The sequence below is a fragment of the Myxocyprinus asiaticus genome, chromosome 24, assembly GCF_019703515.2.
Source record: "Myxocyprinus asiaticus isolate MX2 ecotype Aquarium Trade chromosome 24, UBuf_Myxa_2, whole genome shotgun sequence".
NCBI classification, from domain to species: domain Eukaryota; kingdom Metazoa; phylum Chordata; class Actinopteri; order Cypriniformes; family Catostomidae; genus Myxocyprinus; species Myxocyprinus asiaticus.
Window position 1 is genome coordinate 39,125,936 of NC_059367.1, and position 15,080 is coordinate 39,141,015.

The following is a 15,080-nucleotide window of genomic DNA, read 5'->3' on the forward strand; positions in this document are numbered from 1 at the left end:
TGCTGCCATCTGGTGAACAAAATATAAATATTTTTTGTAACAATGTATATTTTATCACAATATATGCATTTGGATATACACTACTGGTCACACTTTTCACATTTTAGAATAATAGTAAAGTCATCAAAACTATGGAATAACATAAATGGAACTATAGGAATTATGTTGTGACTAAACAAAATCCAAAATAAATCAAAACTGTGTTATATTTTAGCATCTTCAAAGTAGTCACCCTTTGCTTAGAATTTGCAGACATGTACTCTTGACATTTTCTCAACCAACTTCTTGAGGTATCACCCTGGGATGCTTTTTAAACAGTATTGAAGGAGTTCCCATCTATGTTGGGCACTTATTGGCTGCTTTTCTTTATTATTTGGTCCAAGTCATCAATTTTATAATGAAATAAATTAATATGTTGGCACAATTATATTTTTGTCTACAAAACTAATTTCAAACATTTAAGCAAACGCCTTCAGATCAAAAGATTTTTAAGATCATGAGAAACATTTCAGTCAAGTGTTTCAAAACTTTTGACCGGTAGTGTATATTTAGGCATTATCAGACTATTATTTGTCAAAGTTTAGCATTTTCAAATTGATTTAAAGTGTCGGTTTTTGCATGTCATTATGCTTGCAATCAAACCTGACCATGGTGTTACAAAGAGAAGACACAGAATAAGCATTTTTCTACCAATAATTTATTTAAAACAATAACTCAAAGTAAATGCATAATAATGTCAAGAAAATGAACTGCAAAATTCAGAAAATTAGAGTATAAAACAGAAGAATCAGAGTAAACATTTTGCAATTTCAAACTTTCGATGGTAAAAATGTATTTTGCAAACGTGTGTGTGTGTGTGTGTGTGTGTGTGTCAGACTGCTGTCATCCACTGGAAAACAACAGATGACTTTATCTATATGTTATTTTATATAGGTTATAGTCTCACCAGTTCATTTGTGTGTGTGTGTGTGTGTGTGTGTGTGTTCAGATGGCACATGGAGAAAAAGTTACCAAGTCTTGTACTGCTCAGATAAAGGAAACAATTTTTATTAAATGAGGAAAATTTATTTTGGTATGGTATACCAGAGTAGGGTTTAGTGATACTACAATCAATGTTAACATAGTTTTTGCTGTTTCATTCTCCATCTTAAGAAAGGATTCAATCAGGAAATTTGTCAGTGTTACAGGTTCCTATTACCCTTAATTTGGTGTCAGCCAATGGTAAATTAAAAATATTTGAAAACTTTTGTATAACCTTGCATGAATTGTGTAATAAGGTCACGAGTGATAATACTGTGGGTTTAATGTATAATTATTATAATTAAAGTATGATAGAAATCTCACTGAAATTGAAGAATTACCTAATATACAATTAGGATTCATACAATAAAAGAAGTAACTTAATGAAACAAAATATAATCCTGGCAGTATTTGTGCGTTTTGTTTAATAGCAAGTATACCATGCAAAAACTAGTTATAACAAACTCAACCAAATATTTTGCTCTATTACAACTTCAAGCATTTTGGTAAGTGTGTACATCTCGTCACCTGAGAATCCATTAAGATTCCTATAACAATATTTATCTGTCAGGGAAAAGCATATTGCATTTCATTTATTCACATATACAGATTATTCTCCTATTTGTTTTGAGAGCCTTAAACGGTGCACTGAGTGACAAAACTAATACCAATATTTAAAATATTATGTGAAAAAAATAAATCCCTGTTACAGCACCGACCAAACATTGTTGATCCAAAATTGTAGGGTATAAAAACATTTTCCTGCATGCTTGGAGCCATAATATTAATGTAGCTAAATATTGTTAAAGGAACGCAAGGACACACAGATTTGTCAGTTTTCCTTACAGCTGTGTAAATGAGCAGCCTCTACCAAACACAAGTCACCTTCTACATGACTGGACAGTGAAGGGAGAGGAGGCTGCTGGGTAATGAAGAAAGAATGAATGTAGTCCACAGCCCTGACACAGCCTAGCGGAACTCATGCCTGGACTTCCTTTTTTACATCCACATCCTCATCCTTCACCTAAAAGATTAAAGGGACAGGAGATCAGCTGAGAAACACTTTATAACATCACATATTAAAATGCTAATAAGATATTTATTTAGATGTTCATACATTGTACTGTATGCAAATGTTATTGATATTAGAGAATTGCTGTAAATTTGGTGAGAGTAGACCTTAAGTCATCACTCATTAAAGCTCTTTCCCCTTTAGTGTGGGCCCCCGTGCAACACCAGTGTGCAGGGCCCCCAAAAATTGTGTTACACCACTATGTCTCACCTGCTCAACTCCTTCCACCTCAGGAACATAGAACTGCAGCATGTTCTGAATGCCGCTCTTCAGTGTGATGATGGAGCTGGGACAGCTAGTGCAAGAGCCCTGCAGCTTCAGCTTCACAATACCATCCTCAAAACCATAATACAGCACATCACCACCATCCTCCTGGACTGTGGGCCTGACAGGAGAGAGGAAAATACAGGAAAGTTGCAGCCTTTCTTAAGTCAAATCATGAAAACTATCACTCTGTTCCAAAACCAGTGAGCTGCATATGTAGACTTTTTTTTTTTTTATCTAATAGTCATCATTTACTCACCCTCATGTCACATTGTTCCAAACTTGTATGACTTTAATAGTTACACTGAACACATAAGAATTGTACTGGTCAGTCTTTTCCAAGTAATTGGCCCCCATGTGGCTGAGACTTTCAAGCTTTCAATAAGCATGCAAAAGCACCATAAATGTATCATAAAAACAGCCCACACGACTTGTGCGCCTTAAACAGTCTTCTTAAACCATACGATATCTTAATAATTCACTGATAATCTTCCCTTTCAGTGAGCTGTTAACCACTGTGACCAAATCTAAGAATCATTCAGGCTGGTGTTGTGAACAGGACCAACTCATTCACAAATCAGACATTAACCCTTTAAGCTCTGAAGGTGTTTTTAAAGATTTCCTGTTTCAGTGGCATGCCCAAAATTAAAGGCTTATAACGCTGCAAAAAAACCCAAAGAGGGTCAATTGTTTGGTATCATTTTAAAGAAAACTTTTCAAAAGAGTATGAGACTCCCGCCTAAGAAACTGCTGAAAAATCACAAAACAACTTGAGGCAAAAATTTACTTTTTGTTTCTTATTATTTTGCTGATTTTACATTATATATCTCAGGGTGTAAATTAGGTGGCTCCAAATAACTGCTTTTGTTTGGTTCCAAATCATGTCACCTGTAACTGAGTACAATTTTGTGTTGATATGACAAAGCAATCAAAAGTTAAACAATAAAAAATTGTCTAAAAGCCTCTCCAAAAATAAAATAATAATAATAATTGTACATAAGAACTAATTAAACTTGCAAATAAAGTATAAAGGTATGCTCTCTCTCCAAAGCATGCAGGCATGAGTATCAAGTAGTGCTGCCAGTTGATTTAAATTTTTAATCGCGATCAGTCGCATCATTTTTTGTAGTTAATCACAGATTTTGAAAGTGCTGAAATTTGACACTATATACTTATTTTCTTTTCAAAATGCATTATTTCCCTCTTGGCAAAGAAAACAAATCAATATGTAACAATATAATGCTTTATAAACATTTTCAAAACAAAGCCTTCCACAGTATGAAGATAGAAATGCACTAAAATAGCACCAATTCAAGTAACATTAAACGTTTCCCTAAGTGGGTCTAAGTGAGAGTTTGAATATTTGAAAGAACTAGTCCCCACCAGGGTTGGGAAGGTTACTTTTTAAAAAGTATTTCACTACAGATTACAGAATACATGCTGTAAAATGTAATTTGTAACGTATTCCGTTATATTATTCATCGTCAGTAATGTCATCTAAATACTTTGGACTATACGTTTGGGACTATAAACAAGCAAAAAACATGGAAAAAATCCAGTACAGTTAAACAAAATACACTTGCTCTGAAAAAGCCTAAATATCTTATGCAGTGTAGCTTCAAGTAAATTTATATTAAGGATTTATTAGATTTTTTTACAGGAAAAAAAATACAAAAATTCTTAAGATTTTTGCAGCACATCTTTGAACTAATAGGGTTAGGGTTAAAAAATCTAATGTGGAGTTTCTTTATAGAACTATAAAATATAATTGCGACTGATAACAGGTGCATCTAATGGCAATAAATACCATTTTACCTTGACATAATGCTAAATATTCACATGGCAATTCACGCAAGGAACTATTTCTGATGCTCTAAACTTACTTCAAAACCCCACAGAGTGTACACAACAACACCTTCCTCTGATCGTTTGTGGAATCTGTTCATAGAATGAGGAAGAAAATCTATTATTTGTAGCTTTCTATATGATGCTACAGGCTGCACTGGTTAGTGTTTCTCATATAAGCATACTTAATTCTTGTACAAATACCCAAACCACATAAAACTGACATCATATAGCCTTGTAATCGTGTATTTATATTTCATCTGTCAGAGCATTTCCAACCCTTTTTTTTGTTGCAATAGATCCTCAATGGCGTCAGATCCACCTTTTCACTCATAACAGCATGAGAGCGCCCTCTATCTGCTTGTATGAAGAATACATCATGATGTTTCCCAGCTGTTCAAACGGTCCTCAGATCATTAATTTAAAAGCATAAATGTTGGGGGCATGGGTAGCTCAGCGAGTATTGACGCTGACTACCACCCCTGGAGTCGCGAGTTCGAATCCAGGGTGTGCTGAGTGACTTAAGCCTGGTCTCCTAAGCAACCAAATTGGCCCGGTTGCTAGGGAGGGTAGGATCACCTGGGGTAACCTCCTCGTGGTCACGATTAGTCGTTCTCACTCTCAATGGGGCGTGTGGTAAAGTTGTGCATAGATTGCGGAGAGTAGCATGAGCCTCCACATACGGAGTCTCCGCGGTGTCATGCACATCGAGCCGCGTGATAAGATGCGTGGATTGGCAGTCTCAGAAGCGGAGGCAACTGAGACTTGTCCTGCGCCACTCGGATTGAGGTGAGTAACTGCTCCACCACGAGGACCTCCTAAGTAGTGGGAACTGGGCATTCCAATTTGGGAGAAAAGGGGATACATTTTTTTTTTTAAACATTTAAAAGAGCAGAAATGTTTTCCAACTGAATTGACTAAATATAAAATGAAACAAATGTCAGTAAAATGCAAAGTAATCTCTTCAGTAATCAAAATACTTTTTGAAAGTAACTGTATTCTCATTACCAACAATTTAAATTGTAACTGTAGTGGAATACAGATTCTCATATTTTGTATTTTAAATACATAACACCATTACATGTATTCCGTTACTCCCCAGCCCTGGTCCCCACATATGTTGTATATTCATTGCAATGGGCATTAAATCTCTTAAACTCTCATCCTCCACAATATTAATCTGCTGGTAGACTGTAGCTATCTGCTTTCCAACAGCAATTGTGAAGCTGCGTTCATGATTTGCATCAGAGCGTCAACTCCAGGCGGACACATTACAAAGGTTCCACCCTTCACACCAGTGTTTATCCTCTATTAACGGTAAATGTGTTTAATCACAATTAAGAAAAATTAACACATTAAACTATCGCATGTGTTAATGTGTTATTTCTGACTGCTCTAGTATCAAGATCTCATTCAGTTCCATTCTGTGTCATTTGATTCATCATTTAGTCTGTCTCATGTACTTGGCGCCATCTTCTGGTGGCCATATGTAATTAGAGTGAACGATCTTCTCTGCCCATATTTGGATGACTTCCACCTCTGGTTGCAGCGATCTGAATCCTAATATGATTGGATTAGCATTCCATGACGTTGGAAAATGTACTACATCATCTCCGATTAAGTCAGCTGCTCCAGGCAAGCTAACGTGTTTTTAGCCAGATAGCACATTATGTGCTGTGTGTATATTGTGCTGTGGATTATCTAATGACCTGTGCATCTGATTATGTTGTGTTATGTTGTGTTCCCCTCCTCTAAGTAACGGTAAGTGATATTTTACGTTCTGTTTATTTTTTGTAAAGTTATAAGCAAAAACGCAGCTTTTAAGCAACACCTGTTTTCCTGTAACATGTATGTCAAAGACGTGTACTTAGCTACTACTTGCTATATTTTTGTCTGTGAGTAAAAGGCTGATTGTATTGCACTCTTTGAGACCTGTCCAACGATATATGACACATGGGTATTTGATCAGTTTGATTTTTTTACAGATTACAATAATACGTACAGTGCAAAATTATTAATAAATTAGCAAAACGGAACACTTCTGATTTGTCTGCAAATTTCAAAGCACTTGTTCAGTTTTGGTCATAATGCCTACATGCATTGTAAAGTACAACTTCTAAGCTTTAAAACTATACCTATTTTGTGTTGGTCAAGACTGCAGTTATTAATATTTTGATCATTATGTTTTTCTTGGCTGGCCAGCCAGTGGCCCCGAGCTTAAAGGGTTAATACTTTTCTCATGCCCTCTCATGAATGTGCCAAGAAGAGCTTGGTTGGGTGTCAAGATATTCAGTAAATAACAACTTAATTTCTGTATGTTTCTGACACAGTGCTACTGTATGGCTTCAGAAGACTTGGAATGTTGTGTAGCAGTCGTATGGACCACTTTTATGATACTTTTAAGGTGATTTTATGTCCTTTTGGACACTTAGCCTAAATTCTTCAAATATTTCTCATTTTATGTTCCCTGAAAGAAAGTAATTTGCATTTGAAATAACATGAGGGTGACATAATAGTGACATAAATTAGGGATGTGCTGAACGTCTAATTTCACTGACGTTTAAATGGAAATTTTGAAGTCGACTAGTCTAAAAAGAAGCCAACCTTCAGAAAACAGTAAAAAAAAAAAAAAAAAAAAAGTGTTTATGCGACACATTAAAAATATTTTATCTATTCCAAATTCGAAGCTAAATTCCACTGAAAAGGGGCATTTATCTGCAACGTGCTCGCCTTGCATTATGATCATTGTACATTAAATATAAACATGACACACATTCACTGAATCACCATTAGCGAATATTTAACAGGCATATTTATTGAAAATGATTGAATGAATAGTGCAGGACCAATAGAGCAACCTAGCCTGTTCTAAACGGAACTCCGGCTGGGCCTTATCCCTCTCCTCGGCTGATTAGCCCGATTATGGGCCCGCCATCCTCCTCGTCACACACGTATTTCACAATGTGCAGTCATGCATTAGCCATTGCTCTAATATGACAGCTGTTCGGTAAAGAACGTTAACCAATAACAGTTACGATGTTAAAAAACATAGCCATAGGATAGAAAAAATAGGTGTGATGTAGCCTAAACATGACATGCACACAGAATAAAAGATAGTTTAACCCGTTAAGCAGTCGGCACCTCGTTGAAAATAAACAGTCCTTTTCTAGGCTACTTACTTAAAAGCATACATTTTTTGCAAAATTAACATGTCGACATGGTCCGGTGAATTTGACTTGGACTTGACTCACCTGAGGAGGCTATCTTGCACTTGAAAAAGCCTGCACAGTGGAAAAATAATGTACAACCAGGCAAAGATGTAAAGACGACTCAAATGTGAAAACATCCATAGGGACTTTCAAACGTTTGGAAATCTGATTCCCGCACTACCGAAGTGATATCATAACTACTTTGCTGAGTTTGCTTGTCTAGCGAGAGGACATTTTCCTGAGTGCTGCAAGAGACGGAAGAAGCATGCGCAGCCTGAAATGACACTTTGTATCTGCTCCAGATATCCTCTTTTTAAAATAACATTTATATTATTAATTCTGTTTAAAATATGTATCATTAATATGACAGTAATTTTACTGTATTAAACAATTTTTTTAATAAATTTTTTATATATACAATAAAAAAAACTGTTTTACCCAATGTGTGTGTGTTTTTTATTTATTTATTTTTATGCTTATTTCACAGCTCTCTGGAATATTTCAATATTCGATTGGTCAATTGCCCCATCCAACTGTCAGATATTTCTGAATAAAGACCACACATCCGCTTTGCTCCATGTCATTGTCATGACCACCCTGTCTGGGTTTATTTTGTGTTTATTACCAGCTGACTGTAAATTATCCCTTACTTAATAAGCTATTGTGTCGTTAACAACTAAAAACATCACACTTTATTGGAATCAATAACTCTCTGCTTATGTAGAGAGTTTGTAATCAGTCACTTATGAGGTAACATTTTAGTTAGCATGCTGCCTTCGAAGGCTGCTGCCTGTGTAAGCAGTAAGCAGCGAGGGAGCTGACTAGTTTCGGAACAGAGCAACATGAAAAGCATATTTAAAGGCCACGTTGAATTTAATATCTAGGGCTGTCAATTTAACGCATTACATGTAACTTTGTGTTTTTACGAGCCATGTCAGTAGCGGGCAGTCAGTGCGCCTCAACAAACCTCACAAGCAGCGCAGGCACAGAATGAGAGCCGCTTACACAGGACGCGTTCTTGACAGCTGGACGAAGCACAACAGAATGCAGGGATCTCTAGACATGATTTTTAAAGTTTCAACTACTTTTAACTTGACAGAGCATCCAAAAAATGCAGCATTTATGATGTAAAAACAGTGAGACACTCCAAAAGCATCTATCTGACACACATATACATAGATAGACCGACAGTTAAATATAGCGCAGATGAAACGCAAGAACACGTCTAGAGAGAACAGGACAGATTAACCAACTTAATTGCAAAAATGGATTACTGTTGACTTGCACTGTAGGCTTGTACAAAGATATGGGAATAAAACAAACAATATATTGACTTCTAAAGCCACTTTTCGTGTTGCCTAATCAATGCTTACTCATCTGCCACAATAATGCAATATATATCTGAATCTCAGAATATATTTATTATACATACTGTATATTATATTAATTATTTTTGAATTATTATGCTGATTAATTATATTGAATGATCTTGATTTGGGGGTCTTTCTCAACAAATATTGATATATACCATTAATTGCGATTAGTTCAATTAATTAATCTGCATGTCATAGTTTGAGTTACAATTGAAATCGATCGACAGCCCTAATAATAACGTAAGTATTGAGATTTGTGTGGTACCTTATGCGTGTGTCCAACAATTCCTTAATCATGGCAACCACCTCGTCATCATCTTCCGAAGGAGCTGCAGAAGTTTGACATGTACAAGATGTTTAACAAGCTTGTGTTAAAGGGATAGTTCACCCAAAAATGAAAATTCAGTCATTATTTACTCACTCCTGTGTTGTTATAACCCTATATGACTTTCTTTTTCTTTACACAAAGGGAGAAATTGTGAAAAATTTTGTGCTCAGTGATGTCATACTATGGCAGCTTATGGTGACCAGCTCTTCAAGCTTCAAGAGGACACAAAAGTATAATTCAGAAGTCTAGTAAATTATTCCATGAGACTCATGATTGTTATGAAAGCATACGAAAAGGTTTGGTCAGAAACAAATAGAAATCTAATGTATTATTTAGTGAAAATGTTCACTGACAGTTGATCTCCTGTGCAGGTTCATGATAGGGCACGAGAGCAACAGTTCACGCAGCCCCCTCGTGACACTGGAGCGTTCAAGCGAAAACACCTTTTTTTTTTTAAATCTAAAAACATGTCCTCTACAGCAATAGTAACAAGATAACCCAACAAAGCTGCACACAAAACAGAGAACAGAACTTACTAAACATGTCTGAAGAGTTTGTAGTCGAACAATTAATGCATTTCTATGCCCAGCCTTATTTTCTTAGTTTTTGGACCAGTGCCAGTTCACAGTGGACAGAGTTACCCACACGATGCCGAAAATAGAGAACAAGCGATCGGTAGAATGTACCGTCGCTCATCATGGCTGGTTAGGACAAAAACTCTGATTACCATAGAAAATATACCTTTTATCATGTGTTGTTTGCTGTCAGGTTAGAACACAGGGTGACTGTGGCTGCCTGTAGCCTCCTCTGTGTTTCTGTTTGATTTCAGAGTACTCAGTTTAAAAAAAAAAAATAAGGCTGGGCCAAATTCTTCGACTACAAACTCTTCAGACATGTTCAGTAAGTCCTGTTCTCTGTTTTGTGTTCAACTGTGTTATGTTCTGTTGTCGCTATCGCTGTGGAGGACCTGTTTTTAGATAAACGAGTTTTCGCTTGAATGCCCCAATGTTGTGAGGGGGCTGCGTGAACTGTTGCTCTCGTGCCCTATCATGAACACGCACAGGAGATCAACGATCAGTGAACATTTTTACTAAATAATACATTCGATTTCAGTTTGTTTCTCACCAAACCTTAACGTATGCTTGTTTAACAATCATGAGTCTCATGGAATAATTTATTAGACTTCTGAATTATACTTTTGCATTCTTTTGAAGCAAAAGATGTGGTCACCATAAACTGCCATTGTATGACATCACTGAGCACAATATTTTTTCACAATTTCTCCCTTTGTGTTAAGAAAAATAAATTTATTCATTTAGGGTTATAACAACAAAGGGGCTAGTAAACAGTGACTAAATCTTCATTTTTGGGTGAACTAATCTTTTAAGGGATGATTTCAAAACAAGAATGAGAGAGATAATAATGTTTAACCTGTGTCTGCACGTGGAGCATCTGCCTCATTGACAACAGGGAGTCCAGAGGTGAAGAAGTCCATAATGGTGGCGAAGACATCTGGTTTGATCACCTTCCACTCCGTGTCTCCATTAGCCTAAATTAATAGGGGAGAGTGGGGTAGGCTGTATCACTTTTTATTTAAGCTACTCTCTAGGCAAGGAAAAATAAGCTGCATCTAATTATATTTCAGGATGTCTGCTTTCAGCTGAAACTAGAAGCAAGCATCTGTAACATAGGGCCATAGAAATACTTATCAAGTACTTAATATTTTATGAAAAGTTTTCAAAAGACCCCTAAATTTAGTTAGGGGTAAGCTATGTCAGGATTTACATTCAAATAAATATTTGAACACACGAGTTAAGAAAAATCCCTAATGTACAATTCACTGATGCTCAATCCCATTCCAAAGTGTTATTTTGCTGCACATTATTTGCATTTTCATAAACCAGCCAGGAAAAAAAATATTCAGTATATTTGAATTTTGTAAAACAAAACATTTTGTTATAAAACCAGTATTTGTAATAGTATTACCTGCATTTGGAGGCAAAGCTTACAATCACTATACTGTAAGTTGGGCCACTGGCACATTTTACCCCAAAGCATCTGAATCATTTTATAATTCATGACTCAAGTATTATCATTCTTTGCCAATTAATTTACACGGTGTTATACACTGGCAATTTACCAACATGTATGATACATATTTTTATACTAATTCATGTTGCCACCATGTGAAACAATTACTTTGACATGCAAACAATTATGCACAGTTTGTCAGATTGGCACAGTTTTACTGACACATTTTACATCACTCTCCCCCTAATGGTAAACAAATACATAAATAAACAGTGTTAAAACAGTGTTTTGTTTTTTTAACCTTGGTAATGGTTATGAAGTCAGGGCCCAGGAAAACACTCTTGACTCCATCAATTCTGAACAAATGCCTGAAGAATAGAAAAACAGTATCACTCACGCTTAACATTCTGCAATGAACATAGTGATTCATTAAACTTCACAGTACAATCACATAAAAGGGATTCTGGATTTAAAGATATTTAAAAAACATTGTTTCAGGTTGGGGGGGGGGGGGGTTACAATCTTTAAGACATTACAATCTTTAATCAACATTGTCTCCTACGTACGCTAGAGGGTGCAACAAATCAATATAAACCAATCAGCACTGTGTTGTAGCGATTCTTTTTTATTACAAAGAAAATTTGCTTGTTACAAATGTGTGTAAAATGATAAGGTCAAACGATTTTGCCAGCTCATATTCTAAAATATTAACTAAATAAAGTAAAAAGAGAAAAGAAATCTTGTAGAATAGGCAGTTCTATGTTAACTTGGTATTGCACAGTAGCCTATACCGGTGCCATAGTACTATCACAAACTCAAGCTTCATAATACCGGTGGTACCACAGTGGTTTTAATTCAATACAGTTGTATGTACATACCTAAGGTTCATGCAGTGAGATGCTGATAAGAGAGCAAGGCATAGTCATGACACAACCGGCAAAGACTTCCTCCTCTCAGGGCCGTTCACTCCGAACACGTCAGATGCGCTAGACGGATGTTTTTGACTGTTGCATCATATTTTTTCAGCGTCTCATGCAGTAACAATGCATTTTTTTAGACATGTGTTAATTTAAATGTAAATTCAACCTTTAAAATGCATCTCGAGAAACCCGCGTTCTGTTTTATTCGCTGCACTGCATCTGTTTTTGCTCCGAGAATCTAAGTTCTCATCAGTGCTTGGCACACATCCAAAATAAGAATGTGCATTTTTATCTTAAATTCGACGAATAATCAAATTTTGAATTTTAATTTGACAGCCTCACAGACAACACTCAAATTGCTGTCCTAAGAAACCACACTTGTATCTGTGAGAGCTCTAGGATCTGTAAACAACAAAAAGGAATCGGAGTGCCAATAAAAAAAATAAAAACAACTGGAAGGTGGCTCTCTACTAACCTCAACCAATAGCGTTTGTTTGAGGTGGGACTATTCAGGGGAAGCTTTTTGAGTGCCAGTATGCAATAGAAAAGTGCAAAAGTAATCGAATAATCGAGTACTCATTGTGCACCAGCTAGTCGACCATTAAATACACCACTTGAATATTGCAAATTTACTTTCCTTTACACATTTGACATTTAAACGCATATTGTTTATTTCATTTTTTTCCAAAAGCATCGTATGTTGAAGTTAGCTTATTTTGAAACCGTTCTTGGTAACTTCTGTAAATAAAACTACATTTACATTTCTCGTACATCATGTCATAATTGTTTAACTTACAAGTAATCGATTAATCATATTTTTGTGGGTTAGAGTACTAGACTACAAAATTACTCAATAATGCCCTACTAAGCAACTACCTAGAACACCCTAGCAACATGATGAAACCTCCTAGCAGCCACATAGCAACCTACCAACAACACCCTAGTATTTTACACACAGACAAGCACCACTCATAATTTCTTCAGAAAATATAAATATCTAGTTATTTGTGCAATTCTGGTGCCACTAGTGATGCAGGAAATGCTAACAGCAGCTTTAAACTGATTTTAGCTTTCTCAATAGTAGAGAGAACTACTTAATAACATTAAAAGTAATAGCCTATTACTTCATCTTCAACTCACAATGTGCTTTGCCAGTACATTTATTAACATAAGAATAAAGATTTTTGTTAAAACAAATTAAAACATAAAAAAGTGTTTAGTCTGGGTGTAAACAAAAACTCTACCTTGCCAAAGGTGAACAATAAGCATCTCTGGGTCCAGCAAAGTCCATGGTCCCTGATTCCAGCACCATGCGACCAGGGAGAAACTTCAGACTATTTGGGTTTGGAGTGTCTTGAGTCTGAATAAACATGCTTCTGACTTGAGGAGATGAGAGATGGGAAAGACATTATGAGAATATTAAACACTTTAACATGAAGTTAAAGCTGGTTTGGTTGTAAAACTTACTAAACATTGTGGTTGCTTGCTGTGGCAAGGCAGTTCTGCCGACTGTGTTAAGGGGATGTCCGCTTAGCCCTGTTCCATGATAACTGCATACAGGATGCCTTTGAGCACAACAAATCAAATTAATAAAATAAGTATTGCAATTCAACTGCATATGTACAGGTTTACACAATGGGCAATTCTCTTGACAGGTCTTAGTCTTACAGAGGATGACTCAATATCAATAACACATAGACTGATATACCTATATCAAACATTATCACGATTATTGTTACTACACTGTGGTAACTTGGTATTACCCAGAGCTGTCATGAAAAGTGACAAATTTAAAATATGTCAGAAAGGTTCTAACACTATTTAAATGTACATGTATTTACAAACGGCATATAACAGCAATGTTATTTTGGTGGAAACTATGGTTACCATCGTTAATTGTTGCGAGGATATTTTTACAGTAACTGGCTTTTGCAGCGACTATGCTAAATGACAGTCTAGGTAATTAAAAACATATTTTCAAAAGTGCAGAACATAGTGGTGACGATGTTTTAAGTGACGCAGGTGTTGGACCTTGTCAGTGACACTGTAAAGTGTTACGAGACTCTTAAAAATGCAAGGCAGGGCGTCACGCCACTCAAAGAAATCTTTCATATTTCATATTCTAGTGCCCAAATCATACAAAAATAAGCGGTATCATACAGTGACGACTTACGACCTTGTTAAAAGAGCAGCTAAACTCCTTCCAACCCCAGCGCTCCTGTAGGCGGCCATACTTGTGAGGGCATGTATGTGACGTCACATCCTAAATATAATGCGGGGCGGAAATTCAAAACAACAAACAGAATCAAATTTTTTTACTGTTTTTTTTTTTTTTTTTTTTTATTTATTTTTATTTTTATCTTTATCTGTTGAAAAGTGCATTGTACTTGTTTTGTTGTTTACAAATTTTGTTTGAGTGTTCAATGCTTAATAATTTTATTAAAAATAAAACAGAATCCAGGTAAATATATTCATAGTTTAGAATTTAAAGAGACAAAAAAAAGATCATTTCGACCACAGAAACCTGCAGCTTCAAAGACCACAACAGTGGTTTAGATGTATAAACGATGACAAAATAACTATTATTTTAGTTTAATCCTGTAGCCTACTAATAGTTACGTTCAGTGTTGGCGATAAAAGTAACGCACGTTACGTAATCAGATTACTTTTCCTAGTAACGAGTAAAGTAACGCAATATTTTTTATTTTAGACCATAATATCTGAGTTACTTTTTTAAATAAAGTAATGCGTTGCTTTTATACACATCTACTGTCCCAGTATTGCGAGAAATCAGGAGTAAAAATGTGCAAACATCGGGGAGGAGATGTAGTGCATGATGGGCATTGTAGTTCTATAGAGTGTGAGGCCAAAGCCTAATTAGCAGAGATGAGTCATTTCAATTTAAATGAATGGGTAAAATTGGAACGCCCAACTAAGAAGCTCTAGCACCCAACAGTCAATAGATGTAGAAAGGAACCTTGCAGGTAAAAGAGCCAATCACCTTTAAGATACAGACAT

The 15,080-nt window shown here is 35.8% G+C and overlaps 1 protein-coding gene across 3 annotated transcripts; it reads right to left on the minus strand.

Annotated features, from left to right (window-relative positions):
* Positions 1–663: 663 nt before the first annotated feature.
* On the minus strand, positions 664–14,314 carry LOC127415129 (NFU1 iron-sulfur cluster scaffold homolog, mitochondrial-like). 3 transcript variants are annotated; one of them, XM_051653701.1, is made up of 8 exons: positions 14,236–14,311; positions 13,530–13,627; positions 13,307–13,442; positions 11,444–11,510; positions 10,543–10,660; positions 9,049–9,112; positions 2,303–2,477; positions 664–2,044 (listed from the first exon to the last, which is right to left on the minus strand). In XM_051653701.1, the coding sequence occupies exons 1-8, from the start codon at positions 14,292–14,294 to the stop codon at positions 2,000–2,002; spliced, it is 762 nt and encodes a 253-aa protein (XP_051509661.1). In that variant the 5' UTR covers positions 14,295–14,311; the 3' UTR covers positions 664–1,999. The 3 variants fall into 3 exon arrangements, with proteins under 3 accessions (XP_051509661.1, XP_051509662.1, XP_051509663.1); XM_051653702.1 differs by having other exon boundaries at positions 665–2,044; positions 14,239–14,314; XM_051653703.1 differs by lacking the exons at positions 664–2,044; positions 2,303–2,477 and adding an exon at positions 2,484–4,294.
* Between the last annotated feature and the right edge of the window lie 766 nt (positions 14,315–15,080).